The 27,623-nt window shown below is 40.4% G+C and overlaps 2 protein-coding genes across 3 annotated transcripts; both read right to left on the minus strand.

Annotated features, from left to right (window-relative positions):
• Positions 1-8,150: 8,150 nt before the first annotated feature.
• LOC117755324 (nectin-4-like) lies at positions 8,151-24,507 on the minus strand. Its single transcript, XM_034575014.1, has 8 exons — positions 24,141-24,507; positions 23,743-24,045; positions 22,522-22,618; positions 21,384-21,538; positions 11,748-11,859; positions 11,597-11,674; positions 11,099-11,380; positions 8,151-8,401 (listed from the first exon to the last, which is right to left on the minus strand). Exons 1-6 carry the CDS (start codon positions 24,490-24,492, stop codon positions 11,626-11,628), a joined length of 1,068 nt encoding a protein of 355 aa, XP_034430905.1. The 5' UTR covers positions 24,493-24,507; the 3' UTR covers positions 8,151-8,401; positions 11,099-11,380; positions 11,597-11,625.
• LOC117755322 lies at positions 17,551-20,493 on the minus strand. 2 transcript variants are annotated; one of them, XM_034575012.1, is made up of 2 exons: positions 19,580-20,493; positions 17,551-19,181 (listed from the first exon to the last, which is right to left on the minus strand). In XM_034575012.1, the coding sequence occupies exons 1-2, from the start codon at positions 20,021-20,023 to the stop codon at positions 19,167-19,169; spliced, it is 459 nt and encodes a 152-aa protein (XP_034430903.1). In that variant the 5' UTR covers positions 20,024-20,493; the 3' UTR covers positions 17,551-19,166. The 2 variants fall into 2 exon arrangements, with proteins under 2 accessions (XP_034430903.1, XP_034430902.1); XM_034575011.1 differs by lacking the exon at positions 17,551-19,181 and having other exon boundaries at positions 19,291-19,621; positions 19,668-20,493.
• Positions 24,508-27,623: the final 3,116 nt, after the last annotated feature.

Genomic DNA, 27,623 nt, shown 5'->3' on the forward strand with positions numbered 1-27,623 from the left:
CGTTCTTTTTACCCTGTTAAAAGGGTTTTTTAGTAGTTTGTCCTGACTCTTGTTGAGGGTTAAGGGCAGAGGATGTCAAACCCTGTTAAAGCCGTATGAGACAAATTGTGATTTGTGAATATGGGCTATACAAATAAAATTTGATTGATTGATTGATTGATTGATGGATCCCTTGAACCATCAGTGTAAATATTAAGATAGTTTCTCTGTTCTTAAGATGTCTGCCTACATGTTCTGCCAGATCTCCTATTTCACCTTTCTGCAATGATTCTTTAATTGACAGATCCACATCAGCTTCTGCCCACAGCCATGGAGGGACAGGTGGCCAGCCTGAATTCCACTTAATCCAAAATCCTCTATATATTTTCTAAAAGAATAAGATACAATTACCCCTATTAATCCTATTACTACCGTCTATAAATTCCCAGCATTCGGTAAGCAAAGAGATTGATGGAAGAGCTGTTCCAAATCCTTTTAATTTGATCCAATAATTTAGTGCTAATTTTGCACGTTGCAGCCTCAGTGGAGCCTCCCCTGCTTCCAGCAGTGCAGAGACCGGCGTTGACCGGATTGCTCCTATACACAGTCTCAAAGCCTGAAGAACATCCAACTTTGCCAGAGTAGATTTTGCTGCTGAACCATACGCCAAGCACCCATAATCAAAATGTGCTCTGATCATAGCCCTATAGATCATCAGCATTACATTTCTATCTGCCCCCCAGAAGCACCCAGTCAAGCACCTCATACTATTTATAACTTTCTCACACTTTATATTAATTATTTAGTTGAATGTTCTCTATCCCATATGGCTCCGTCATCCGCATACAGGGATCTACCAAATCCATCTCCCACTTCATCAAACACCACTGGGGACCACTGGGGACAGCACTTGAGACATTATTTCATCTAATGTTTCCATATCCAACTGGAGACAAGGGGTTGTAATAATTTATTTCTGAAAATCTTCCTGTTGAGCTCCATATTTCTATCACAACACACTCAAGCTCTGATAGCACATTTACCCTCCTGTATTGAATTCCCTCCCTTACAAATACTGCACATCCTCCCCCTGAAGTATTACGATCTTTGAGCAGACAAACATATCCACCTGTTTTTACCTTTCCCTTCTCTAGAAAACACACGTCTGTAAAGTGTTGATGGCTCAACCTCTTCAATTCCAAGAACCCTCTCAGCAGTTTTCACCTCATCTCTAACCACATCTGAATTATTTTTTGTCTGCCTCATGTCACACAATACTTCAACAATAAAGGTCAGGAAATGAAACTTGTTTACCTCCATTGAGTCTTCTGTTACACGTGTTACTGGAGTGGAGCCTCCCCCTTCATTCCTCCTCATTTCCTCTACTTCACCACATTTAGTAACTTTATTAACAGCCTCAGCATATGTGGTCCCTTCATTCATTTCTCTGTACTGCTGCACCCTCTACTTTGCTCCTCAATGACCGTTCTTCTGTTTGTGGGGTTTCTTGGCGGTTTTAGCTTATAGGTGCATTATCGCCACCTTCTGGACTGGAGTGGGAGCAGTAGCTTGGCAGCAGACAAAACTAAACAAAAATTGTATTATTATTTTCTGAAGTCCTGTTTCGCTTAAGTAGTTCATTAGAAGCAAATGTAAATTCCTTGATGTTTTTCAAAACACATTTTCTCAAGTAATATTTTGCTTTTCGTGATAACAATTCCCATCTTTGTTCATTATGTTTGTCAAACTCTATCAATACATGAGTGACAGTTTCCGTATTTTTTTTTTTTTTTTTTGCAGTGTTCCAGTCGGGTGCTTGCCAAAACAGGAACCAAAGCAAAGCAAACCAAAGAAGAACAAACAACCAAACAGAAGCCTTAACACATCTCAACATCAAGTATATTTTACATCAATCAATCAAATTTTATTTGTATAGCCCATATTCACAAATCACAATTTGTTTCATAGGGCATTAACGATGTGTGACATCCTCTATCCTTAACCCTCAACAAGAGTAAGTACAAATTACACAAAAAAAACACTGAACAGAGTAAAAAGAAGGTAGAAACCTCAGAGAGCCACATGGGAGGGATCCCTCTCCCAGGACGGACAGAAGTGCAGTAGATGCCACGTGTAATGGAGAACATCAGTAAGATAAGGGTATTTACAGCATTGATTAGAATAAACAGTTTGTAGCATAATGGAAGGTAAATTAATTGATGGATTATTGTCAGTAATGTCAGAATATCAGAGTAGGAATATTGTATATCATGCATGTAATGGTCACATGCCCAGCCACAGAAAGCTGGTTACCATAGAATAATGTGAAACATTGCTTTAGGATATTTTTACAACATATATCGATATAAATATATATCTCATTAAGCTTGGCCTCTGTGAACATTTATGGATTCATTTATTTGTATACATCATCATAAACAAAATGTCCTCTCTCTTGTGATACCTGTACAACATCTCTCTGTATTCTTATTCAGCTGTAATGTGATCTTCATACCTCTCAGTCAAGTAGAGGCCATTGAACTGGGTCTATTGGTTCATATTGACCACCGCTTGTAATTAGTCTGTATTCTGCACAACTTTGGGGTTGAGGAGGAAGCGCCCCCTGTAGGTGCTGAAAAGAAGAATAGATCAGAATCCAAACAGATTGGCAGGAAAGTGTAGAGACTTAAGAAAAATGCCAAGTGAGACACGAGAAGATGAAAGTTTGAGTGAGCACAGAATCTTTCTTACCTCTCCTCCCAACTTAACATGAAACCGGGTAAAAGTCAGAGTCCTGTGGTCACAGCGTCTCTTGTTTGAGGTCCCGGCCCTGTGTATTCTGCAGAAGTAAAATTGTGATAAAAGAGATACAATTTTTTGATAAGACAGTGACACCAGTTGAGATCAAGTTGATGCTGTTTATTGGGAACGAGTTTGATCTAGAGTGAAACACATATTTACTATTAGTGGCACGGGAGCAGTAGTAGAAGTACTGCATCTTGATTGGGGAAAAAATCACACATATTTAGGGGACTAATAACTACGAATGTGTGCAATTTGCTCAAAATACATATGTCTAGTAGTAAAGGAGTAGAAGTCAAATGAAGTAGTAAATCTAAACCCAAAGTCTGTTCAATAGTAAACCAACCAACGCTATAAGCAGCACAAATAACGTTCACTTTAACTTTTATAGAAATACCTGGACATAAAAAACGTAGATGACAGGACGTCCCTGGAGGTAATGACCCTTTAAATGAATTATCTGTGATTGAGCTTTACAGTCAAATCAGTCTTAGTTCCCAGAGCTGATAACTGCTCTACAACTGAACAGATCCATCCATAATTATTTAGTTTCATCTGAATCTAACAGTTAAAAGCTGTAACTCACCTGTGGAGGCAAACAGCTGCAGTGATGCCAAAGAGGAGCAACACAACTCCAGGTAGAATTGTGTATAGAAAATACCACGACAGGACTTCTACAAGAAAAGAAAGTGTATTTATGCAGGTAGCAGGACAGTGTGAACCTTGACTTGCACTACGCTCGGTGCCCTGCTTACCTGGAGGTGTCCCAGCCACGGTTAAATTCCACCTGTTACTCCATGCACCTCTTCTGTCAGTCACCTCACATTGATATAGTCCTGAGTCTTCAAGCTGAGCATTAGAAATGTTCAGCTTTGAAGGAAAGTCAACGTCTATTCTCACTCTGTCAGAGGTGACATTTGAAAAAGTCTGATTGTTTAACACAGAGTGAGAAAAAATAAATCTGCCTTTGGTCCAGTTGATTTGTGTTGCTCTGTTTGTGGTTGTGTTGCAAGTGAACGTGACAGAGTCTCCGCTGGACACCTCTGTGGTCATCTGGAAAAAACTGTAAAATCTCTGACAGGTAAAGGAGAAAAATCAGTCAGTATAAAATGAAATGTGGAAATTACATCTGCAGAAAAATATGAATCTAAAATATAAACTTCCGACGTACCTGCGAGGACAGGACACATAACTACGAGATGAACAGCGAGCAGAGCAGCTTGGTTCAAGTGGAACATGGCAGCCATTAGACAGAGAGAGAGACAGACTGGAGCTTCACAGACTTTATCAGTGTTTGTGGAGGAGGCACAGAGAAAAGGAAGTGGTCAGTTGCTCTTTGTCAAAACCTAAAACTAAAGTATGCCTGGTGAATGTGAATGAAACCACAAATATGATGATTTACTTCAAATGAGAATATTGAGAATTCAAGCTCCATCCTTCTTGACGCTAAAATGACAATGAAAATTGTTGGTATAAATATCACAAACTAAAATATATAATGTATGTCATTGACATTCTCAACGGCAGGAAAACCACATATGTGCAAGATACTTACAAAGTGTGACCCTCCTGCTGAGTGTGGTTTCACAATGTGACAAACACTGTCTGATTCTCATGAGAAGGAAGATAACTGTTTTTATCACAGGACAATTGTACACTTTTACCTTAACTTGATCTGTTAAGTTAAAAATAACCTTTCTCTGTACGAGGGTCCTTAAAAATCCACTGGTGACATTCGTCTAATCCTACACCCTGCACCATCTCTTAAAACTTACCTTTACTAAATGGCTCTTAGTTGAGAATTTTTATGCATTATTATGTTTCTTTTATCCTTTTTGTTTGCCGATGATTTTCAATGATGTTGTAGTATTTTATTTGTTTATATTACATAATTTGTGCTCTCTGATTTTAAATAATTTTGCTTGTTGTTTCGGATGTTTTGTTTTGTTGTTTTTATTTGTCCTCTGTGCGAAGCACTATGTAACGACTGTTTTGAAAAGCCCTATACAAATAAAGTCATGAATATTATTATTATTATTATTATTATTATTATTATTATTATTATTATTATTATTATTATTATATACAGTTTACCTTGCCTGCATGATTAGACAATAAATCTGTATTAAATGAATGGAATGAAGATAAGTATATAAATCAAACTTGACCTGGCATTGGTCTTTGAAGCATAAAATAGTTTGATAGAAACAACCACATTCAATTCCTTTTCAGAACACTAGAGGCCACCGACTGTCAGTCAAAGCCTTTTGATTGTCCTTAACTTTATTGCCATGAACAACAAACTCTGAAAACCACTTTCCTCAGTGACCTCAGAGTGCATTAAACCATCAAATATAAAAACATAACAATACACAGAGTACAATCAAGAATCTATCATAAAAGTGAATGCACTGGTTTCATTGTGTTGATGTTTCACACCAGCTGTCCTCACTTGTGGCACCTGGTTTGAAGTTGAAATAACTGTCTTGTGTTTCTGTTGAATTTCCTGTTAACTCAGTAGACACCATAGATTGAGTTGAGCCTTTCCCTGTACTGACTCCTGTGCTTGTTATTTGTCCTTCTGTCAGGGCCCGCCTGAGCTTGAGGGATGACCACCTGCAGAGACAACATGTCAAAGCAAAGTTCAATCATTTCTCCAGGAAAGAAAAGACAGGAAATGTGACTGTGTGACGATGAAAATAAAGTTCCTCTGACCTCTCCTCCTGACTGAAGATGAAGCTGGCTCTGGACTGGGTCCTGATTTGATGTCCAGGTCCTGAGTTTTCTGTAAAAGTAAAGCAATGACCTGTAATGATAACCATCACATTCCAGGTGCTACAGGTAAATTATTACGTCTGCCAAGGACGTTATGGACCCCTGTCCATTTGACTGTTGTTTTTTATTGTCAGCATGATTACTCAAAAACTACTGAACGTATTTCCACAAAACTTGGTGAAAGGATGAACCAAGAAAGAACCGTTGCAATTTTAGCAGTGATGCAGGATTCTTTTTTACACTTTCTCTAACATAGGGCATTTTTCAACATTTACATTTATTTCCCAGGGAATAATTCATGCATCTTGATGAAATGAATCAGGTAAATGTAGGGGACTGATATTTATGAGTTTGTCAAATTTAGTGCGGCTTGATTGAACTCGAGGGAAAGTCGGGCCTTAGCGATGTTTGTGTTCTACTGAGTGCCACGGGACAACCTTTTGACAGTTGACTATCAATTTCCATAATTTCTCAAACAAAAACACCAACATTTCTGTAGTTTCACCTCGATCTGATGATTTACTGCTTTACTTGGTTCATAGTACAGGCCTCTGAACCAAGTACTACATACCCCAGATTTAGTTTCTCGTCATCCGGCCTCACGGTTCCTTACATTGGCTCGTCCTGGGAAACCTGTGCTACAGATCCCACTGACTCACTCAGTGTTTTTCCTACCAGCAGCTGCCAGAGTTCATATGTAACAGTCGTTCATTACGAGAGCATCGTAGTAAAGTACTTAATATGTGAACGCTGATATCTGCAGGTAAATTCAGCTACGGCAAAATGTAAGAAAATAAACAGCTGAAATTATTTCTGATTGTTAAAGTCCAGATAATGTTATTCTGTAAATGAGTTCAGATTTTATTGAGTTTCTTTCTTAGTGAGTATTTGTTGTCTGATGATAAACAAACAATATTTTTTCTAGTAAAAGTCATCGGAGGGTTTATTTCTAATCTGCTATTTTCATTCCAAACTCGTAAACAGCAGTGATGGAATAATAATAAAATCATCAACACTGTCATGAATCCTTTCAGAAACAAATAACTTATGTTGAGATAAAGCTATATTTTTTCATCATATATTTAATTTGTGTGATTCATTATTTTGTTGTAAAACCAGAGTGGACACATGAAAGGTCTGGATCAGCAAAACAGTTCTACTCATCTATAAAATATATTCTGCTCTTCATTATTTCTTACTCTCCTGTGAACTCAGTTGGGCTTGAACTCATCCTGCTCCGGAGCAGATTAGAGGTGCAGGTGATCATGGTTATTTTCTCTGATAAGAAGTGAAGCATGCTTCGTTTTTCTGATAACCCAGAGTTAAACCTGACGTTACATCCTGCATCGGGCCTCAGGTTGCCACAAATACCAGACTGAACATGACCACAGTGCTAGATGTGGTCCTGAGATCATTTCCATTGGCAGCACTTTGTGTATTTCCTCCCAACGTTGCACCCTCCACTGTGCACAACAAATATCTTGACCCCAGGACAAGGCAAACCTCAAGGTCAGGAAATGACCTGCAGCTGCTTGTACAACTGGTTAAACTGCCATGAACGTAGAGCCATACTGGGTTAATGCACCTTATGCAGATGAGTGACACATTGTGGTGATCACAGTTTTGGAAAGACTTTTCAAACATTCAAAAACTTTATTTTTACTTTATCCATCATCTACTTTATAAAAAAAAGAAAATGGAGGTTATGTTTTCACCCCTGTCTGTTTATTTATTTGTTTGTCAGCAGGATTACACAAAAACTACCAAACTGATTTCCACAAAACTTAATGGAAAGATGCAACATGGGCCGAGAAAGAACCCGTTATATTTTGGCGCAGATCCGGACAAATGTGAAATCTTTTCAATTTCTTTGTGAAATAGGCCGTCTGTGTGGATCTTGATTGGGAGGAAATCATGCATATTTAGGGGACTAATATCTGAGTGTGTGCAATTTGCTCCAAATAAAAATGTTGAGTGCCATTCAACTGATAAAAACCATCTAAACACAAGGTCTGTTCAGTATTTAACCAACCAACACTATAAGCAGCACAAATAATGTTCACTTGAACTTTTATAGAAATACCTGGATATAAAAAACCTAGATGACAGGACGTCCCTGGAGGTAATGACCCTTTAAATGAATTATCTGTGATTGAGCTTTACAGTCAAATCAGTCTTAGTTCCCAGAGCTGGTAACTGCTCTACAACTGAATAGATCCATCCATAATTATTTAGTTTCATCAAAATCTAACAGTTAAAAGCTGTAACTCACCTGTGGAGGCAAACAGCTGCAGTGATGCCAAAGAGGAGCAACACAACTCCTCGTAGAATTGTGTATAGAAAATACCACGACAAGACTTCTGCAAGAAAAGAAAGTGTATTTATGCAGGTAGCAGGACAGTGTGAACCTTGACTTGCACTACGCCCGGTGCCCTGCTTACCTGGAGGTGTCCCAGCCAAGAACTTAATACATGCAGCAGTCCTGATGTCCAACTTTATTATTATTTTAGGGGAGAAATACATTTTTGGATTCCAATCGCCTTTTTTTTTTTTTTTAATTAAGAGACACACACACAGACACACACTCAGAATTAATGTCTCTGGTTTTTACTTATGTATTATTTTATTTTCGTTTGTTTTATAGCTTCAACTCGAAACTTGTGTATTTATTACTTTCATCACTATAAGTTTCCTCTTCAAATTTCTCACAAATCTTTGCAGTCAGTTTGTTTACATGCAGAACCAGGTTATAGTCAGTTTTCATATAGATTTGGGTTTTTGAGGCCATATAAGCATATAACTCAGTTTCTAATCATATCAAAAAATGGTCAAGGAAAAAAATAAACTACATAACTACAGTGTACGTATAGAAATTCAATATTCAATTGCGGCTTCCTCTGATTTTTTAGCGTAACTTGGTTCCGTGTGTATATGTTAACGTGCTGCATGATCCTCTACAAACCACTGGCACTCCAAAAAGGTTTTGTGAACACTTCACCCACCCTTCCATCGAGTGAGTGAATTCCTATTTTTGGGTCAAATATCCCTTTAACTCAGGGGTTCCCAAACTTTCCCATGCCAAGGACCCCCATATAGCATAAGCCTCTGGCGGGACCCCCAGTTGCAAACTTCTTTAAAATTACGTGTGCAATTTGATGGCAAATATCAAAAATCAAACATACAGCTTCTTAATAAATTTCTCTTATATGCATTAATAACCTCTTTTTTTCTATTACAAACATTCCTTGTCATTTCTGTACAGTAATATCATCCATAAACATATATATATATACTCTTTTAAAAAATGTGTCAATTTTGGCCTTTAGCAGGAGGTTGCTAGTTATTTTTCAGGCACACAGAAACTTTCTGATGCAGCAGCTGCTCGATTCTGATTGGAGGGTTAATGTTTCTGATAAGTTTAGTTGTAGATATTTGATATCGTGACAGCTGACACTGACTTACGATTGGTCAGCGGGACTGTGCAGACTCTCGCTCCAAATGTGCAAGATGGCAGGGCTTCTATATGCAGGATTTCTTCTTATTTATTCATTTCATGATAGTGGGAGAACATGGAAACGCATTTGTCCATCTTTATTTACAGCCTGTGGTATAAAAAGTCATTCTAAAGTTCAACAAAGTTGGTAACCTGAGCAATCCGAGTTACGCAACTCCACCAGTGTAGACAGGAAGAAACACCATTAACCATTTCAATGCACATAAGGTCATGTGAGTTCTGTATTCAGACAGACGTGAAGAAAATGTGAATTGGTGCGTAGCGACAGATGTGACAGGTGGTGGTGGTGATCAAAAACCCACTCTTCTTCATCCACATCTTAAAAAACAAACTGATTCTAAATGCTATTTTTTCCTTTGGTGTCAGAACAGTGGCTATTCACCGGACTTAAATGCAGAGTTCCAACAAAGACTTTTTGTTTCCCAGAGACTGGCTTGTGACAGCTGCTATTTACATTTTCAAAACAGAGCCAAAAACCTCTGCCCTTTACTGGGCTTTACTCGAGTTAGCAACCCTTAATCCATGAAATACTATGTGATACAGGGAAAACTATTTTCTTTAAGTAATATTCATCATCAAGGACGGTGGGTGTAGAATAAACACACTGTAAATCATTCCTTGTAATCCTTATCTCGCTTTTATTGAATACAAGTGCAAATAACAGTAATCCAAACTAGTGCATTAGTTAACAGGAGATATAACCTAAAAACAAGGGTAAAGGTTTAAATGTTAAGGCACACAACAAGCAAAAAACATTTCAGCACTTCATTGAAAGGGTCTCTTCGATTCTTAAAAAAATATACACAAACATAAACAGAGCCCACTATGCATTAATGTTTTCAGCCTTTAAAAAGCAAAAAGATAGAAAAAATTACTTCGTTGAATAAAGAATACAAAAAATAGAAGCAGTAGTTTACCATCCCCCTCACTTTAAACTTACAGGACACATAAACATAGGCTACATCCACACTACTACGTTTAAGTTTTAAAACATCATTCCGCCATGTTTACATCTGTCGTCCACACTAATAGAGTTTTTGAGCATCTAAAACAAAAAGCTTTGGAAACACTGTTGACCTTTTAGTTTAGTTTGAAAACACCAGGGCTGCACTGTAGTCTGGAGTATGAACAGGCAAAAACTAAGTTCTTTAGAAACAATGACACAGATATAAAGCTTACATAAGTAAGAACGAATAAATAGTCCAGCAATACTAAAAGAAGTAAAAAAAACATGACGACTAAAGACTAAATCTGAAACCAAAACTATTTAGAAATTCGAAAGCTCCCCAGATGATGAATCCTTTAATCTTAGTCTTTAATGATCCTCTGACCTACTGGTTTACCTGGATGAAAAGTAACAACCCACAGAACCCCCCAGAATAAACGTTTAACTAGTGAAAAATGGTGAAATGTCATAAAATATAAATAATGATACTGATAACTATCAAATGCTAGCATGCCAACTTAAGATGGAGAACACCTTCATATTTTGTTTGGCAAGAGAGGGAGAGGTTGTTCTGTACCCAGCTAACATGCGTTGGTGCATTTCAGAGCTGGTGCGGCATTTCTTTCATTCAGCAAAATTGTAAAAGACTTCATCTTATCCTTTTTTCTCTTCTTTGTAGTGATGTAACACAGAACGTCACTGTTGACTTCAGTCTGACTTCAGTTGAGGAACTCGAACAAGCAACAGATTGATTGGAAACACATTGAAAGCTTGTTCAACACTGCCTTGTACTGACATCAAATAATATCCAGTGAAACACATAACCACTTGAGGTAAGTACAAATACTCTCACTAGGCTTCAGTTGACTTCTATTCAAGACAAGCGTAATTATTTTAAACACAATTATTCTGTGACACTGTATTTATTACTTTTATCACTATAAGTTTCCTCTTCAAATCAGTCAGTCAGTTTGTTTACATGCAGAACCAGGTTATAGTCAGTTTTCATATAGATTTGGGTTTTTTATGCTTCTCTTTGAAGTTTCTAATCATATAAAAAAACGGTCAAGGAAAAAATAAACGACATAACTACAGTGTACGTATAGAAATTCAATATTCAATTGCGGCTTCCTCTGATTTTTTTGCGTAACTTGGTTCCGTGTGTATATGTTAACGTGCTGCATGATCCTCTACAAACCACTGGCACTCCAAAAAGGTTTTGTGAACACTTCACCCACCCCTCCATCGAGTGAGTGAATTCCTATTTTTGGGTCAAATATCCCTTTAACTGATGCACAACACCTGAGCTGTTTCACCAGTTCACTGGACGAACACATGTGTAGCACAGGTGGATGTCATTCTCCCAAAGACACAAAATGTTAGAAAGAAAACATCATGAATTTCCAAAGTAACGGCTATAATGAAATGTATTGTTATCATAAAATACCCCTAATAACTGCATGATAAATAGCTTTATTATTAATTAATGTTTTAAATTTACATTTGAGGGAAACTTACGAGCCAAATAGTATTGCAGCAAATTAAATATAACATATTTCTTCTATCTCTGCCTGTATTACCGTTTCTTCTGCTTCTCGACGGTCCTCATTCAAAGACGCATCGGCTCCACCATCTCCCCGTCTGTGGCCGCGGCTTCCCTAAACAATCAAACATCAGTTAATAGAAGATATAATAATTAGATATCAAATACAGTATTGCTAAACTTGGTACCTTGAACCTAAACATGGTAGTTTGTCATGTTTATAAACATGCCACACTGCTGCAGCTACGATGACAATGACGATCAGAAGAGCAAATAAGATCCAACAAACAATGCAGGATTCTGTACGGAGAAAGAAACACAAGAAAGAAGAACACAGTTAGAGGAAATACTGATGAATACTGTCAGTTTATCTCCCTAAAACTTGTCACTGTGGTCAGTGATTGATGGGTACATGTCGAGCTCTGTAGTGCTTCAGTGTGCACTGCAACTTGGTGATGAAGTACAATGACACACACACAATTTACATTTCCAGGTGTCCCCAAGCCCCAACATTCAAATTCGACTCGAAACGAGGTGATTTACATCGTGTTTTAAGCCTAAATGTCAGCTGATATCTTTCTATGAGGTGCATTCACGGACCGTCGGATGTGCTAACGCCCACTAGCTTAGCCACTTCCGGTTGACTTTAAGGCTTAAAACATGGTGTAAATGACCTCATTTCAAGTCAAATTTGAATGTCAGGGCTTGCGGACACTTGGATGACAGCACACGAGCAGTTTGGAGGCATTTTATGTTTTTTTCTGTTGTTTTATTACGTCTCAGTCACCAGTTACTTCAATTACATCAGATTCAGCTGCTACAAAGTTTACTTCTGAGACTCCAGAAGTGTTTTGTGGACTCAAACACTTCACCCACCTCTCCATTGGCTTAGTGGTGAGTAGATAATGAGTGAAGTTTCATTTTTGGGTGAACTATCCCTTGAAGAAAACCTTGACAGAAGGCGAATGAGAGGAATCCTGACTAAATACCTGCAGCAGTCCTGATGTCCAACTCTATCATTAATTTAGGGAAGAAATACATTTTGGGATTACATCGCTTTTTATTTTAATTAAGAGACACACACACGCAGATGTTACCGGCGCCAGACCTAGGGGAAATCTGGACCGGCAGCAAGGGTTACACAGGCTAGGGAGCGCTGCGTAACCAATAGATACATAGATGTAGTCTCTGTGGATTTAAGAAGGGAGGAGACTAAATTCAGCGTCTTGCTCAGACTGAACTCATTTATTATGAAATATCACAACTTATAGATCTTCACACATCATTCATCTCAATTCTCCATTCGGTTTCACTATCTTGTTAAAGTGCTTTCTGTTATCATTATACCCAAAATAATACAAAAATGAAATGACAAATACATAAATACTAATTAACAAGACTGAAACACATTCACTTAACATCAATTCCTACACTGGCTCATACACACACTACTCTGATTACACACATAGACACACACACACACACACACAATGAATCTCTCTCATACACACACATAACATAAACCAATTCCCGTTTTTAGCACTTCTTTCAATCATACCTATCACCATTTTACACTCTACACACACACACACTTCACTCATCAGCGGCATCTAACAAAATGGCGTGACCCGGCTATGACCGGTAAAGTGAAGCTAGTTAGCATATAACATTTCACTTGTGAACATGCGCCAAGAGCTGGCTACAAATACTTTTAGCACATTTTAGAACAAATGCTACATTACAGAACCGGAATATCTGTTACACGGACTTATTACACCAGTGGTTGAAACTTAAGTTCAAAGAAAAAGTACGTGTACCCGCCATGACGAAGCACGTCAGGACGACGAGTCACCAAACTATATATTTTTGTACTTTAACCACACTTCTCACTATCATCAACACTCATCTAACTACCACATAACATCCACACTTGACTCTGAAACTAAATTAAGTTATAAAACTGAGTTTTGTATTACCTGTGGATTTAAGAAGGGAGGAGACTAAATTCAGCGTCTTGCTCAGACTGAACTCATTTATTATGAGCTGCGCATGCGCTGAGCCTGTGCTTACGGTCTCCCTTCAGGATCCACCGCTGTAACAACAGCACCACCTACTGACGTGGAGTAGAATTCTCATGTGAAACTATTAGAATAGTTCAGTTGTCTTTCAAAAAATAGGGGGGGGTATCTGTTAAAATGAAAACTAAATGCATAGCATTTTCAACCTATTACACTCTCCCCTGCTTTAAGAGATGTCTCCGGGCATCTAGAACCAAACTAACAGAAGTAAGGTGCACCTGTCAAAAGTCTAGAAAGTCTGATTGTCAATGGTCAGTCTGTCGCAGTGTCAAAATGTCAATTAAGTCAAAGTATGTCGTCACCTGACTAGTATGTCCATATTGGTGCAGGGTAGTAACAGGGTTCAGGGATAGCTGGGTAACATGACATGGGGTACGGAACGCAGGCAACCATCATGTTTACTCCTGGCCTCCAGGGCTGGTATGAAGGTTGTCCAAAATGGTTGTATGTGAGCATCTCGCGAGGTTTCATTGCTCGGGTTGACCTCCTCACCGATGGCATTTCCTCCTCTAGCAGCTCTGTGACAAGTTCACAGTCTCCTTGCTCCTCTACCACTGCCTCCATTATATCATCCCTCACTTGTCCCTCAGCTGGTGGTGTAGTGGCCGGTATTGCTATCTGTACTGACCCTGGCACTGGAACCGGATCAAGTTCATGTGGCTGTTGCATTTGAGCTGTCTCAGTAACTCGTCTCACTGGCTGAAATTCAGGAGCTACAGCTCTGAGTTCATTCCCTAGTTCAGACCGGGCACTGACTTTTCTCATTTCATACGCAGGTATTGACCTCAGACAATAAGTGTACTCTTCCTCATCATCTGAATGTTCAGACTCCCTGTCAACTGTTTCACTGGGATGAACCTGACTGTTTCTCTGTTTCCGTCTTTTCTCGGGAGCATGCTGACTCTGTTCCAAGGGTAAGTCATTAACAGGTAACAGAAGGTTGCGATGCAGGACACGAAGCGTTCGCTCTCCTGTTTCTGGCTGAACTCTATACACAGGTCCATCTCCAATCTTTTCAACAACCCGATGAATTTTCTTTTCCCAGTAAGAGCGAAGTTTACCCGGCCCACCCCTCTCTGACAGATTTCTGACAAGCACCCTGTCTCCAGGCTGCAGCACCATGCCTTTAACATGCCGATCATAGTACCTCTTCCCTTTAGCTGAGCTCTTTCCACTGTTCTCTGAAGCGATCTTATATGCCTCTTGCATGCGAGATGCCCATTTCTGTGCATACTCCTGTCTAGACTGGGACTCTTGTTCAGGTTTTAAATCAAAGAGTAAATCAACAGGCAAGCGTGGGGTTCTGCCATACAATAGAAAGAATGGTGAATAGCCCGTTCCCTCATGTCTGGTACAGTTATACGCGTGAACTATATGAGGTAGATGGGTTTTCCACTCAGCCTTTTTCTCTTCCTGCAGAGTGCGAAGCATCTGCAGTAGTGTCCTATTTAGACGCTCGACCGGATTCCCCTGTGGATGATAGGGCGTAGTTCGAGAATGAGCTATTCCTGCTAGTTGTTGGAGTCTCTGGAAAAGATTGTTCTCAAACTCTCGGCCTTGATCATGATGCAACTTTTCAGGATACCCGAAGCGTGGGATAAAGTCAAAGAAGATTTTCTCAGCTGCTGTCCTGCCTGACTTGTTCTTGGTTGGGTAGGCTTGTGCAAAGCGAGTAAAATGATCTACTAGGACTAAAATGTACTCATAACCACCTTTACTCTTTTCAAGATGGAGATAGTCAACAGAGATGAGCTCAAAGGGGGCACTGGTTGTTATTGAACCCATAGGTGCTCTCTCTGGAATGCCTGGCTGCTTCTGTTTAATACACTGGCACTGGCGAATGACGTAATCTTCGATTTCACGCTGCATAAAGGGCCAATAAAATCTCTCCCTCACCAAGTGGATGACTTTATCTGCGCCAACATGTCCCATATCATCATGAAGATGTTTTAGTACAGTAGATTTAAGCTTACTGGGGAGAACCAACTGTTTCCTTTGCCCTATCTGCCTGTACAATATTCCCTTGTCCAGTGTAAGTCTGTTCCACTCGTGGACTAGCCTGCGTGTCTCTCTACCCATTTGTCGCTTGTCTTTGTCGTTAGGATTCCATCCTCTTTTTTTCAGGTTTATCACCTCACAGATGGGAGCATCTTCCTTCTGAGCAGCTTTGATGCTTTCAGGAGTGATAACTGGAATGCCTTCATGAGGTGGTTCATCCTCAACCGGATTCATCTGCAGTGCGGCCACCCAGGGTACATCACTGTCTTCGGCAGCTTTGTCCCCCTGCCAGATGGCAGAGATTACATCTGGGGGCATTGTCTCTGTGTACTCTTTAAGGTGGTCGTGAAGTGGCACGGGATATCTTGACAGGGTGTCAGCGTCTGCGTTTGACTTGCCTGGCCGATATCTAATGGTGAAATGGAAGTCGGCTAACTCACCCACCCAGCGGTGTCCTACAGCGTTCAACTTGGCGGTGCTCAGGATGTAAGTAAGGGGGTTATTATCCGTATATACGGTGAAGGTGGGGGCATAATAAAGATAATCTCTAAATTTATCACAAATTGCCCACTTCAGCGCCAGGAACTCGAGCTTGCCTGAGTGAAAGTGATAGTTCTTTTCAGCCGGCGTGAGGGTCCTGGACCCGTAAGCAATGACACAGAGTTTCTTTCCCTGTTGTTGATAGAGCACAGCTCCCAGACCTTCATTTGATGCGTCAGTGTGGAGGACAAAGGGCAAATTAAAGTCTGGGTAAGCCAATATGGGTGGACTGATGAGCATGTCAACAAGGCGCGACACCACAGCACTGTGTTCTGGTGTCCACTGGACAGGGGTCTTGGATGATAACTGACCACTTTGTAACACCTTTGGCTTGGTCTTGTTAGATCTAACTGAGCTAGCTGTCTGGCTAGACTCACTTGTACTGTCTAGGAGTTTAAACAGTGGCCTTGCTATCCGGGAAAAGTCCTGTATGAAGGTTCGATAATAGCCTAGAAAACCTAGAAGAGCTCTGACCTCGCCTACATTCTTTGGCTCTCTATCCTTCAAATGTTGAACTGCCTCAAGATCTTTAGGGTCTATTTTGATACCTTCACTGGTCACTAGGCGCCCTAAATACCTGACCTGACTTTTAAACAGCTCACATTTGTTTGGGCGTAGTTTAACACCATGTTCTCGCAGGCGGCACAGCACCTGCCTCAGGTCATCAACGTGGTCACGAAAGGTCTTAGAAAAGCAAAGAACGTCATCCAAGTATGGAGAGCAGCACTCATCTCTTAGACCATCGAGCACTCCCTCCATGCACCTTTGAAATGCGGCTGGAGCGTTGGTAAGGCCAAATGGAAGGCGGATCCACTCGTACAGGCCCCAAGGCGTGCTGAAGGCAGTCAGATGTCTGGAGCTCTCATCAACAAAACCTTGATGGTAAGCACTGCCTTGGTCGAGTATTGAGAACCAGGAGTAGCCCCCCAGGTTATCTAACAGATCTTGGATGCGTGGAAGAGGGTGGCGGTCTGCGACAGTTTTGCGGTTCAAGCCCCGAAAGTCAACACACAGACGTAAACTTTTGTCCTTTTTTCTGACACAGACCACAGGAGATGAGTAGGGTGAGGTGGACTTTCTGATCCAGCCATGGTCGAGCAGGTTTTGGACATAGTCCTTTACCTCTTTGTACAGGGGTTTGGGAACTGAGTTGTAGGACGCTTGGACTGGTGTTTCGTCCTTCAGGTGAATTTTCAGTCGTAAGTTTGGGATGCAACCAATGTCGGAGTCATCTTTAGCAAACACATCTGACTCTTCATACAACATGTCTCTGACCATCTTTTGCTCATCCTCTTCAAGATGTGACACATCTACCTGAGGGTGCCATCTCTGTTTTGTCATGTCCGGTGTTTCATGTCTCTCACACGCTTCTCGCTGCTCATCTGTTTTTAGCTGAGCTGAGTAGACATTAACAGTTGGATGTGGCTTTGAACCACCTAAAAAACGGTTAACTGGTGTCACTGCAGTAACTTCCTCCAATGTGCCTAGAACTGTTCTCTTTGTGAGGTAAATATCATGTTTAGTGGGGTTCTGAATGGAGATTTTAACAGCTTTTGTGGACCCACTTGGAACATCTACCAAAGCTGGCAACAGCTCTAACCCTTCAGGACAGTTACTCACTAGGTTAGGTTGAAAGAACATAGTCCCGCCCCTTGGCCACTCTCTGACTCTACACTTAAGCTCACAAATCTGCCCCGCAGGAATGTTTAGACCTCTCTTCCCTGTTCTCACGCAGTACTCATAGGCTATTGCGTCAGGAGTAAGAATCTGGAGGTTAGAAACTAGCGCTTCCACTGCACTATCACTGATACTTAAAGCTTCCTTAAGCAAAGCGGAAATATCCGTCTCATCTTGATTTGTTTTGATTATCTCAGCTATAACATTACTGCCTAACAGAGGACAGTTCAGGCTGTTGCTGCTGATTAACAGTGGCACTTGTATTTTGACCTGTCCATAATTCTCACTACAGACCTGAAGTTCAACATCTACCCAGCCATCAAAAGGAACGTCTGTGCCATTAGCTGCAGTGATCTCCAAAGGCTGCTCGGAAAAGAGGGATTCAAGTGGCTGGATTCGAACATTGGGGAGTGCTTTGTCTATCCATGCTCTCTCTACCATAGTCACTTGGGACCCTGAGTCAAGCAACATTTCTAGAGGGACTCCATTGATAGCACATGAGACCATACATCGCTTTCCTATGAGATGTGCTAGGCGCTTTCTTAGTGGTGGTTGGGACGGTGTTGGCACTTCCCTACGGCTGGCTGTTTTAGAATTACTGGCTTGTGCTGTGGGCTCCTCAGCTGTCACAGTCACTGGCTGCCCCTCTCCAGTGACCTCACCCCGTTTCCCGACACCTTTCTCTGCAGACAGCCGATGGCACGATGACCAGCTTGGCCACAAAAAAAACAGTGAGGACAGCTCACCTTGCTCTGCTGTATACAGTTACTGCATCTGCCCCTGGTCTCAGATGATGGAAGCTGAGGACGGGCTGCTGGTGGGCAGGGGTCCGCAGGTGTCACACTGTCAGGTGGTTTTGCCATCTGGGCGAGATGTTTTGTCAGTGAGGACACTTGTGCAGTCAGTTCTCTAATAGCAGCACGGTTAGCCTGTAACTCAGTGTCAACTTTCGCTTGTTTGTCTGAGTCACTACTGTCAAGCTGAGCTGTACTTACAGTCACTGGTCGAGGTTTTGCTACTGTGCCCAGGCGCTTTAGTCTTTCTGCCTCTTCACTCGTAGACTTAGTGATTTGATCTAAGAGGAAGTCGTCACTAACCTGTAGGTCCGTGAGAAAGGGTTTGAGGTCATGTCGAACATGGCTGTTTTTCTCATTTAACCCCTGGTATAGTGTGTGCAAAAAGGTACCCTGAACCAGCCTTTTGTCATAGCTAAACTCTGCACCAGGCTGTTGTGACTCAAATAGAACACGTTGCTTTAAACCCATAATTTTGTACAAAAACTGCTGTGGACTCTCCCTGTCTTGCTGTTTAGTATTACTTAACTCTTGGAAAAGCTCAGTACTGTTTTTGTCCCTGATGTGGGCGCGGAGAAACCGCTTTAACTCATCAACAGTTAAATCATTTTTGTTAGTTAACATATCTCTGAATGAACCAGGTTTTATGATCTTAATCACAGTGCGGATGACCTCTGACTCTGTAAAACCTTCTTGTACACCTTCATCCACTTGTTTACAAAGACTACTATATGACATGTCAGAACCAACATCAGAAATTTGTCCACCATGTAACTTAAACTCTCTGCGAGGAAGCAGAGCTGCAACATCATTAACCCTTAGTACCTGATCTCCCATACTAGTGGATAGACTCACTCTACCAGGAAGAGCACCACCAACACCGGTGGAGAGTGACTTGGCCGGCATTGAAGTGGTGAGGTTCTCAGCTGGCATACCAGTGTCTCTTCTCGTGGGCGATGTACGTCGGTGAATGTCTCTGTCCATGTGTGGTGGATGTGTGGAACTGTCTGTGGTCGGTGGAGATGGATAACCGTCTAGATGGTTGTGGTCAGGATGAGGGGGAGTGGAGCTCCCCTGCTGGTGGCTTGTTGAATCTCCGATCTGAACTTCACCCACGCTGGGGTCCGTGGCCAGCAGGTCACTCAACATGTCGTCGAAGGCAAGGAGTTGGGCCATGCCTTCATCCTCCAGGGCGGTCAATTCTTCACCTCTTATATAGTCAACAATCAGGTCATACAGTTCTGGTTCACTCAGCTCATCAACTCTGCTAGTTGTATCGATGTAACTTACAACTCTCCGTAACTGGCTTACACTCAAATCAGACAGTCTCTTCTGGATCTCGAAGACCAGCGTCCGCCGGGGGGTGACAGTGGCCATGATGACGTTACACAGGTGGCCTCTGCTCTCTGGATGACGCACTTGACTGCAGCCTTCCCTGAAGCACTGGACACAGGTTCACGCTGTCTTGGCACTCACTTCACCAGGCGTTGTCGCTAGATCATCCCGGACGAGCCCCCAATTGTTACCGGCGCCAGACCTAGGGGAAATCTGGACCGGCAGCAAGGGTTACACAGGCTAGGGAGCGCTGCGTAACCAATAGATACATAGATGTAGTCTCTGTGGATTTAAGAAGGGAGGAGACTAAATTCAGCGTCTTGCTCAGACTGAACTCATTTATTATGAAATATCACAACTTATAGATCTTCACACATCATTCATCTCAATTCTCCATTCGGTTTCACTATCTTGTTAAAGTGCTTTCTGTTATCATTATACCCAAAATAATACAAAAATGAAATGACAAATACATAAATACTAATTAACAAGACTGAAACACATTCACTTAACATCAATTCCTACACTGGCTCATACACACACTACTCTGATTACACACATAGACACACACACACACACACACACACACAATGAATCTCTCTCATACACACACATAACATAAACCAATTCCCGTTTTTAGCACTTCTTTCAATCATACCTATCACCATTTTACACTCTACACACACACACACTTCACTCATCAGCGGCATCTAACAAAATGGCGTGACCCGGCTATGACCGGTAAAGTGAAGCTAGTTAGCATATAACATTTCACTTGTGAACATGCGCCAAGAGCTGGCTACAAATACTTTTAGCACATTTTAGAACAAATGCTACATTACAGAACCGGAATATCTGTTACACGGACTTATTACACCAGTGGTTGAAACTTAAGTTCAAAGAAAAAGTACGTGTACCCGCCATGACGAAGCACATCAGGACGACGAGTCACCAAACTATATATTTTTGTACTTTAACCACACTTCTCACTATCATCAACACTCATCTAACAACCACATAACATCCACACTTGACTCTGAAACTAAATTAAGTTATAAAACTGAGTTTTGTATTACCTGTGGATTTAAGAAGGGAGGAGACTAAATTCAGCGTCTTGCTCAGACTGAACTCATTTATTATGAGCTGCGCATGCGCTGAGCCTGTGCTTACGGTCTCCCTTCAGGATCCACCGCTGTAACAACAGCACCACCTACTGACGTGGAGTAGAATTCTCATGTGAAACTATTAGAATAGTTCAGTTGTCTTTCAAAAAATAGGGGGGGTATCTGTTAAAATGAAAACTAAATGCATAGCATTTTCAACCTATTACACAGACACACACTCAGAAAAGATGGCAACATTCATAACAGATTCAAACACAGAATGCAAAACTAGACCTCACCTGAAATCACAGATCTAAAGATGTAAACAATGCTTCTTCCATATGGGTTAAATGTGGTACACAGGTAGAGGCCATTCAGGTGAGGGCTCCTGGTCAGAAACTGCAGCGTTCCACCCTCTACTCTGACACCAGACTGAGGCCACGCTTGGTCAACTCTGAGGCAGAGAAAACAAGAATGAGTATCAAACATGGAGCCAAGTGACGACTGCTGTAGAGACATAACATGTTTCACGCTGTAGAGATGTGCAACTAATCAGATGATAAGTTTAGATTCTAGCTCTAGTCTCTAGAATTTCAAGTAGTTCATAAGTCATAATTACAAGTCTATAGGCCCTGTTCACACCTGGTATTAAAATGCATCCTGAATGTGTTTCCTGTGACTTGTGATTATATCTCACTGTAGGAGCCATAAATAAGTTAAAAAAAAAAGATTTTTAGTATTATGTTGGTTATGATATAAGACGTAATGGATTTGTATTTTGGGAGTATTATTTGGATTATTTGTTGTTTACTTGTGATCATATTAATTTGGAAGGAAATAGGTCATAAAGATAGGGGCGGGGGTTATAGTTTATATAAGCACCTGTGTAGGAGGGAGAGAGGGTGAGTGGGGACGCTGTATTTCTTGTTGACCGCTAAAACTTTGCAACCTGCTATTTTCCGTTAGTGCAAGATAATCTTCTTTTTATTTAATAAAGGTAGTGATTTTGCGATCACTGCGTCATTCAAATTATTAGGCCCTACCTCAGCCTCTCAGTGACATGTTTGTTTTCACAAAGTCGCTACACTCACGTATTCACTCTGTATGCAAATGATATGTAATTTCTGTCCGTGAAGTCAAATGATATTTAACCCAGTGTGACTATAAGTGCGTGTGTCAGTAAAGCTGCTTTCAGACATGCACTGGACTCCGCAGATCATGTGTGAACACAAATGTCAGAGTGAGACACTCCGCAGTTTCTAAGGACTTCATCCAACACATTTAGAAATGATTCGTTGCAATTGTGATTATTCTCCTAACTTCAGTAACACAATATACAATTCAAACGCATCCAAATTCATATCATAAATGAAATAAATATATTCTTGTTGGGTTAAGACATTTTCAACTGAAATGGATTGATTCTAATTACTGTACCTAGTCCAGTTAAATTCTGCTTTGGGGTTGGCATCAGTCACACATTGAAATGAGTCTTCTTTGGGATTTTCAACAATTTTCACTTCCATAGGCGCAACTGCAAGAAACCAAAGGTTAAACACCACGTGTGGATCTCATCCCACTGTGCACAGGGTTATCTTGTTTACTGTGGGCTTTTCATTTCAATGTTTCAAGGTCATTTTGGATCAGCAAACTTGAAAAACTGTTTTTTTAAGGTTGCAACTTGGCACAGCTCAGTGTTAGTCTTTACAGAGGTCCATTGTGTCATTCATGATCTTGCTAAACCATGATAACTCACTGATTATACTGTTGTGGGACAAATAAAGGATTAGCTTAGCTTCCTAACTGTTGTTAAACTGTTCAAAAATCCTTTGGGTGCTGCAATTGATACATGTGTATCCAAAAGGTTTTCATTAAAAACATTTTTAAAGCTTGTATTTCTCATGTCTGTCCTTGTTTGTTTTTTGATGTGACCATAGATGGTACAAGAACAAAATGGTACCCAATGCCTCATTAGGAGATGCTATCTAAGTTCATCCTCAGCTGCCGAGTTCTGTACTCTGTACTTAAGCACTTACAAACGCTCTCTCTAAGGATTTTAAATCAATCCATGAAAAAGTTAATCATATTAACTCGGCAGTGTGGCACCAGAGACAACCAAAAAGAAATCACAGACAAAACTAATGTCATGGAAAAATGACAGAATTCGTCTGCTAAAGAGGGAATGCTGTAGAGCGGAGAGAATGTGGAGAAAGAGCAAACAATCGACACAATAATTGTTACACTAATGCATCATGGGTAAAATGATGAAGGCATTACATTTTATATCCAAAACATCAAAGGTCAACTTCACTGCAACATCATAATGTTCTGCAAAAAAAATAATTATTCAACAAAATAAGTCAAGAACAGCAGGGACATATTGAGACTGTACTACTGAGGCAAACACCAACAAGTTTGTAATTATGATTTTAAAACAGGCAACAGTGTTTACCAATGGGGTGCAAGGTGTCCTGTAATCCGCAGCACAGATTCAACCACCTTCAACATGAGAGCAGCGCTTGAAAACACCTTTGAGTGTGCAGGGCCTTTAATATAATTAACCATTAGGAAAACTGTAATCTTTCAAAAAGAATTGTTGTTGTGAATGAGAAATAAGCCTCATCAGAAACTGAGGTAGAGGAGTGTTTGTATACTCACAGTAAACTTGTATAGTAAAGGGCATCTCTGTCTCTTTCGACAGGGCTGGACTGGTGACGACACACTGGACCACCTGTTGGTTGATTCCCATGGTAGGTACTCCAAACAGGTAGCTGACTGTGGTAGTCATACCATCGTCATGATGCGTGGAGTTGGCTGTTGCCCTCAAGTTTTCTGCTAAGCTACCTGTGAGCCACCTCACGTTTGCCGGAGGCTTGGAACCAGCAGCCGTGCAGGTGGCAATGCAAACTTCTTTATCAGCCAAAGTAGGAAGGTTATCCTTCACACGTATGTCAGGAGGCACTAAAAGAGTTATCAGACACAAAAGGTTAACATGCCCAAGAAGGGAATCTTCTCTCCTTCACACAAAAGATGTTTTAACCAAATTTAAATTTTACCGAGCACATCCAGATGTATATATGTGTTGTGACTTCCGCTGGGGAACAAAGTGAAGATGCAAGTGTAGATGCCTTCATCCAGCAATGAGACATTGGATATCTGAAAAGATCCATTAAGCTCATTGAAGTTCCCAATAAACTTAATTCGATCATCGCGTCCATTGACATACTCTGGTCCATTTGTTTTCAGAACCGTCAAGAAATAATTATTTCTTTTAACTCTGGTCGTCCTCTGCCAAGAAATCTGGGTGAGGGTCTCTGTGGTGTCAACAAGTTGGCAGGGGAATGTAACTGTACATCCTTGCACCACAGTCTGGTTTCCTCCAATCACCTGGAGAGCTGTAAAAGGCATAAAACCTATCAGACTATTTGAAAGCACAAACAGAGGTAAAAAGCCACATGCAAGAAATCCTAAAACATTTGATTGGACTATCTGGCAGCCTGGCTTTGTTTCTTACACCTGCGCTACGTGGCAGCTAACAGGTGGCTTGTAATCGCGTGTTTCTGGTTGAATTGTTCTAAAGCAACTGAACTGGTTTGTTCTCTTCATCCTCTTTACTGATTGAGTGAATTCAATTCAAATATATTGGCTGTGAAAACCCAAGGGCAGGGATTATTATTATTAGGCACTGTTAGGGTTGCAAAGGGGCGGAAAATGTCCGGTAAATTTCCCGGAAACTTTCCATGGGAAGTTAAGCTCAGGAAATTTGTAAATTTTGACACTTTTTTTTGCAAAAGTTAGCTTATAACAGGGAACTTTAATGTAGTGGAAAACAAGACTAGGCAAGCCTAGCTCAGCTGGAACCTGGATGTAGCTAGTTGGGAACATTGTCTGCCAGAAACGTAAAACTATGACTTTCTGTTGTTTTTTAACGTCCTTTTCATTACCTAGCATATTGATTACTTGTTACACTGAAGCCATGTTCATTTTAATACCAAGTTTATTTGTATACAGTAGGCTAACCTTTTACAGCAGTGAGAGTAGGATGTATGTATGTCCACACAAAAGTACACCATCACCTCGATTACTCGCGGCTGTTGGGGTCCATCAAAAAAGCGAGAGTTGGGCGACTTATTGAAAATAAAAGTAATTACCGCAAATTAAAGGCTGAGCAATAAAAGCATCATTCAAAACTCTATTTTAAAGTTGTATGGAATGCAGCACACACTGTGTTTCTTTGAAAAGGATGTAGCTAGCTATTGTTAACCAAATTGACAGAATTAATGGATTTGTGTTTTACCTCTCTCAACCTGACATGATCAAATGAATACCAGAGGCTTGAGAAGCTTTACTAAATGCTTTCATTATGCATTTAGAATGGGACTTTTTTTGGGGGGGGTCATAGGGAATACATTTATTTCATTCAACATTCATGTTTTTTGTTGTTCAATGAAAGAATCCATTAAAGTTCTCCTCACAAATGGATTAAGTCAAAAATGGCATTTTAAAAATTTGTATGAGAAATGTTTGCATGCATGTCTGCTTATGACAAAACAAAATGTTTATATTTATGTCTGTATATGACAAGGTAAATACAGTTAGTATAAATTACCCCCAAATTTCCTGTTTATTCCCGTATATTCCCGTTAAATCTCATGGAAAGTTTCCAACTTTGAATATTCCCGGAATTTTGCAACCCTAGGCACTGTGAGTTGTTAAATAGTAGTCACCATGCGTTTAGTATATGCCTGGTGACTGGTGTGTGTTCGACTTCATGTGTCTCTGTGCAGTGCTGACATAACGTGATGCTTGCTGGTCTTAACACAAAGCGGTTACAGTTGTTCCCCTCCAGCTGCAGCACTTGGAAACCTGCTGTTACCAAACAACTCACCCTGATTGGCTGATTCATTAACAGCAGCTGCTAATCTCCAAAGAGGATGAGATGCCTATTTAACTTCCTTCTGACAGTTATTCTTTACAGATGGCCACTAACCGTTACCGTTTTCATTTCAAGTTTCTATAATTGTATTTGTCATGTGCAAGTTAGCACAGGGGCAACAGTACAATGAAGGTGTTGGACGAGAAGAAACAGGTCAGCTCAGCAGAGCAATAAGGGAAACAAAAGCAAAGTAGAAAGAGCTTAATATTTAAATAAAAAGTCAAATACAGTACTAAAAACTATATACACTCCAAGATGCAATGTAACATTTGATTATGCAAATGTAGTGACAACTATAAACTGTACCTTTATTAATTATCTGTACCCTTTGTTAGATATTCATGCCTCATAAGTAGAAAAGTACTGAGGAACATGTGACTGAGCAGGGGAATACCGACGAAAACATAACTCACAGCCCAAGGTCACAGCCCAAGGCTGTGGGACAGGAGATATAGGTTCCACCCAGATTGTATGTATATAAAAATCAGCGGACGATGTTGTCCGGGGCTGATTTCCTCATGATCCATCCTCGGGGTTGGTGAACAGAGGAACTGAGCCCAGAGACTCTGTAAGTATCATGATTTATAATAAAACATTTATGTCTGATAACTACCTTGTATGTGTGTGACTTTCCTCTAATCAAACGAACACGGCGGACTGGAGAATTGAGAACAGAATGAGGTGATCAACGTTGCTCCGCCAACACCTTATTGATCCTTAAACTACAAATATAATGAATATAAATCTCATTATCTGAACGAAACACAAATAAATTCCATCATTAGAAGTAAATACAATTATGATACAAATATAATTATGATCATTAGAAGTAAATACAGATATCATACAAATATAAATATGATCATCAGAGCTAAATACGATGTGGAAAGCACTCGACTTATATAAGATTTTCTCTACGATTATTATGTTATTTCACCGTTTCTATTTTCAATAAAAAATAATTTTGTCTTTACTTCCTGTGAGTAACCGTCTTTTCTCAAGACGTGTGATTCTTACAGAAAACTTTACCTGTGTGACTGTTAATATTATTATTCTGTCAACTAACTCCCCTTATTATAAGTATTATTATTATTATTATTAGCTTAACTAGTGTTAGGATTTTAATAATATAATTAGACACTATAGCCCCGAAAAGGATCGATTTTACGCGCACCATGTTTGTACCTTAACAGAAAGACTTAATGTGTGTGTGTCTGTGAAGATGGCAATGAAACTGAACTCTAAACAAATGCAGTGTGTTAGACAGGGGTGGGGGCAGGAGCAGTTTGGGCTGAATATGTGGGAAAATGTGCAGCCTTCAGATAGTGACTGATAGTAGCCGTTGCTGGCTGGTTTTAATCTTGAAGTTGGTTGTTGTGTGTGTGTGTGTGCGTCACATCGCAGTTCAGTCTTGCACCTGTCTGATAAGGCCTGTTTTGAGAAGACTGTACATCTGTGGCATACAATACACTGTACTTTAACTTGTTCTCATACCTAACTTGCTATATTACAGCCTAAACTCCATTAGCTTTATTCAAACATCACACATACATGAATGCACTGTTTTCTTAAAAAACTGTGACACTAGGGTCTGAAGGACAGA

The sequence above is a fragment of the Hippoglossus hippoglossus genome, chromosome 21, assembly GCF_009819705.1.
Source record: "Hippoglossus hippoglossus isolate fHipHip1 chromosome 21, fHipHip1.pri, whole genome shotgun sequence".
Lineage (NCBI taxonomy): Eukaryota > Metazoa > Chordata > Actinopteri > Pleuronectiformes > Pleuronectidae > Hippoglossus > Hippoglossus hippoglossus.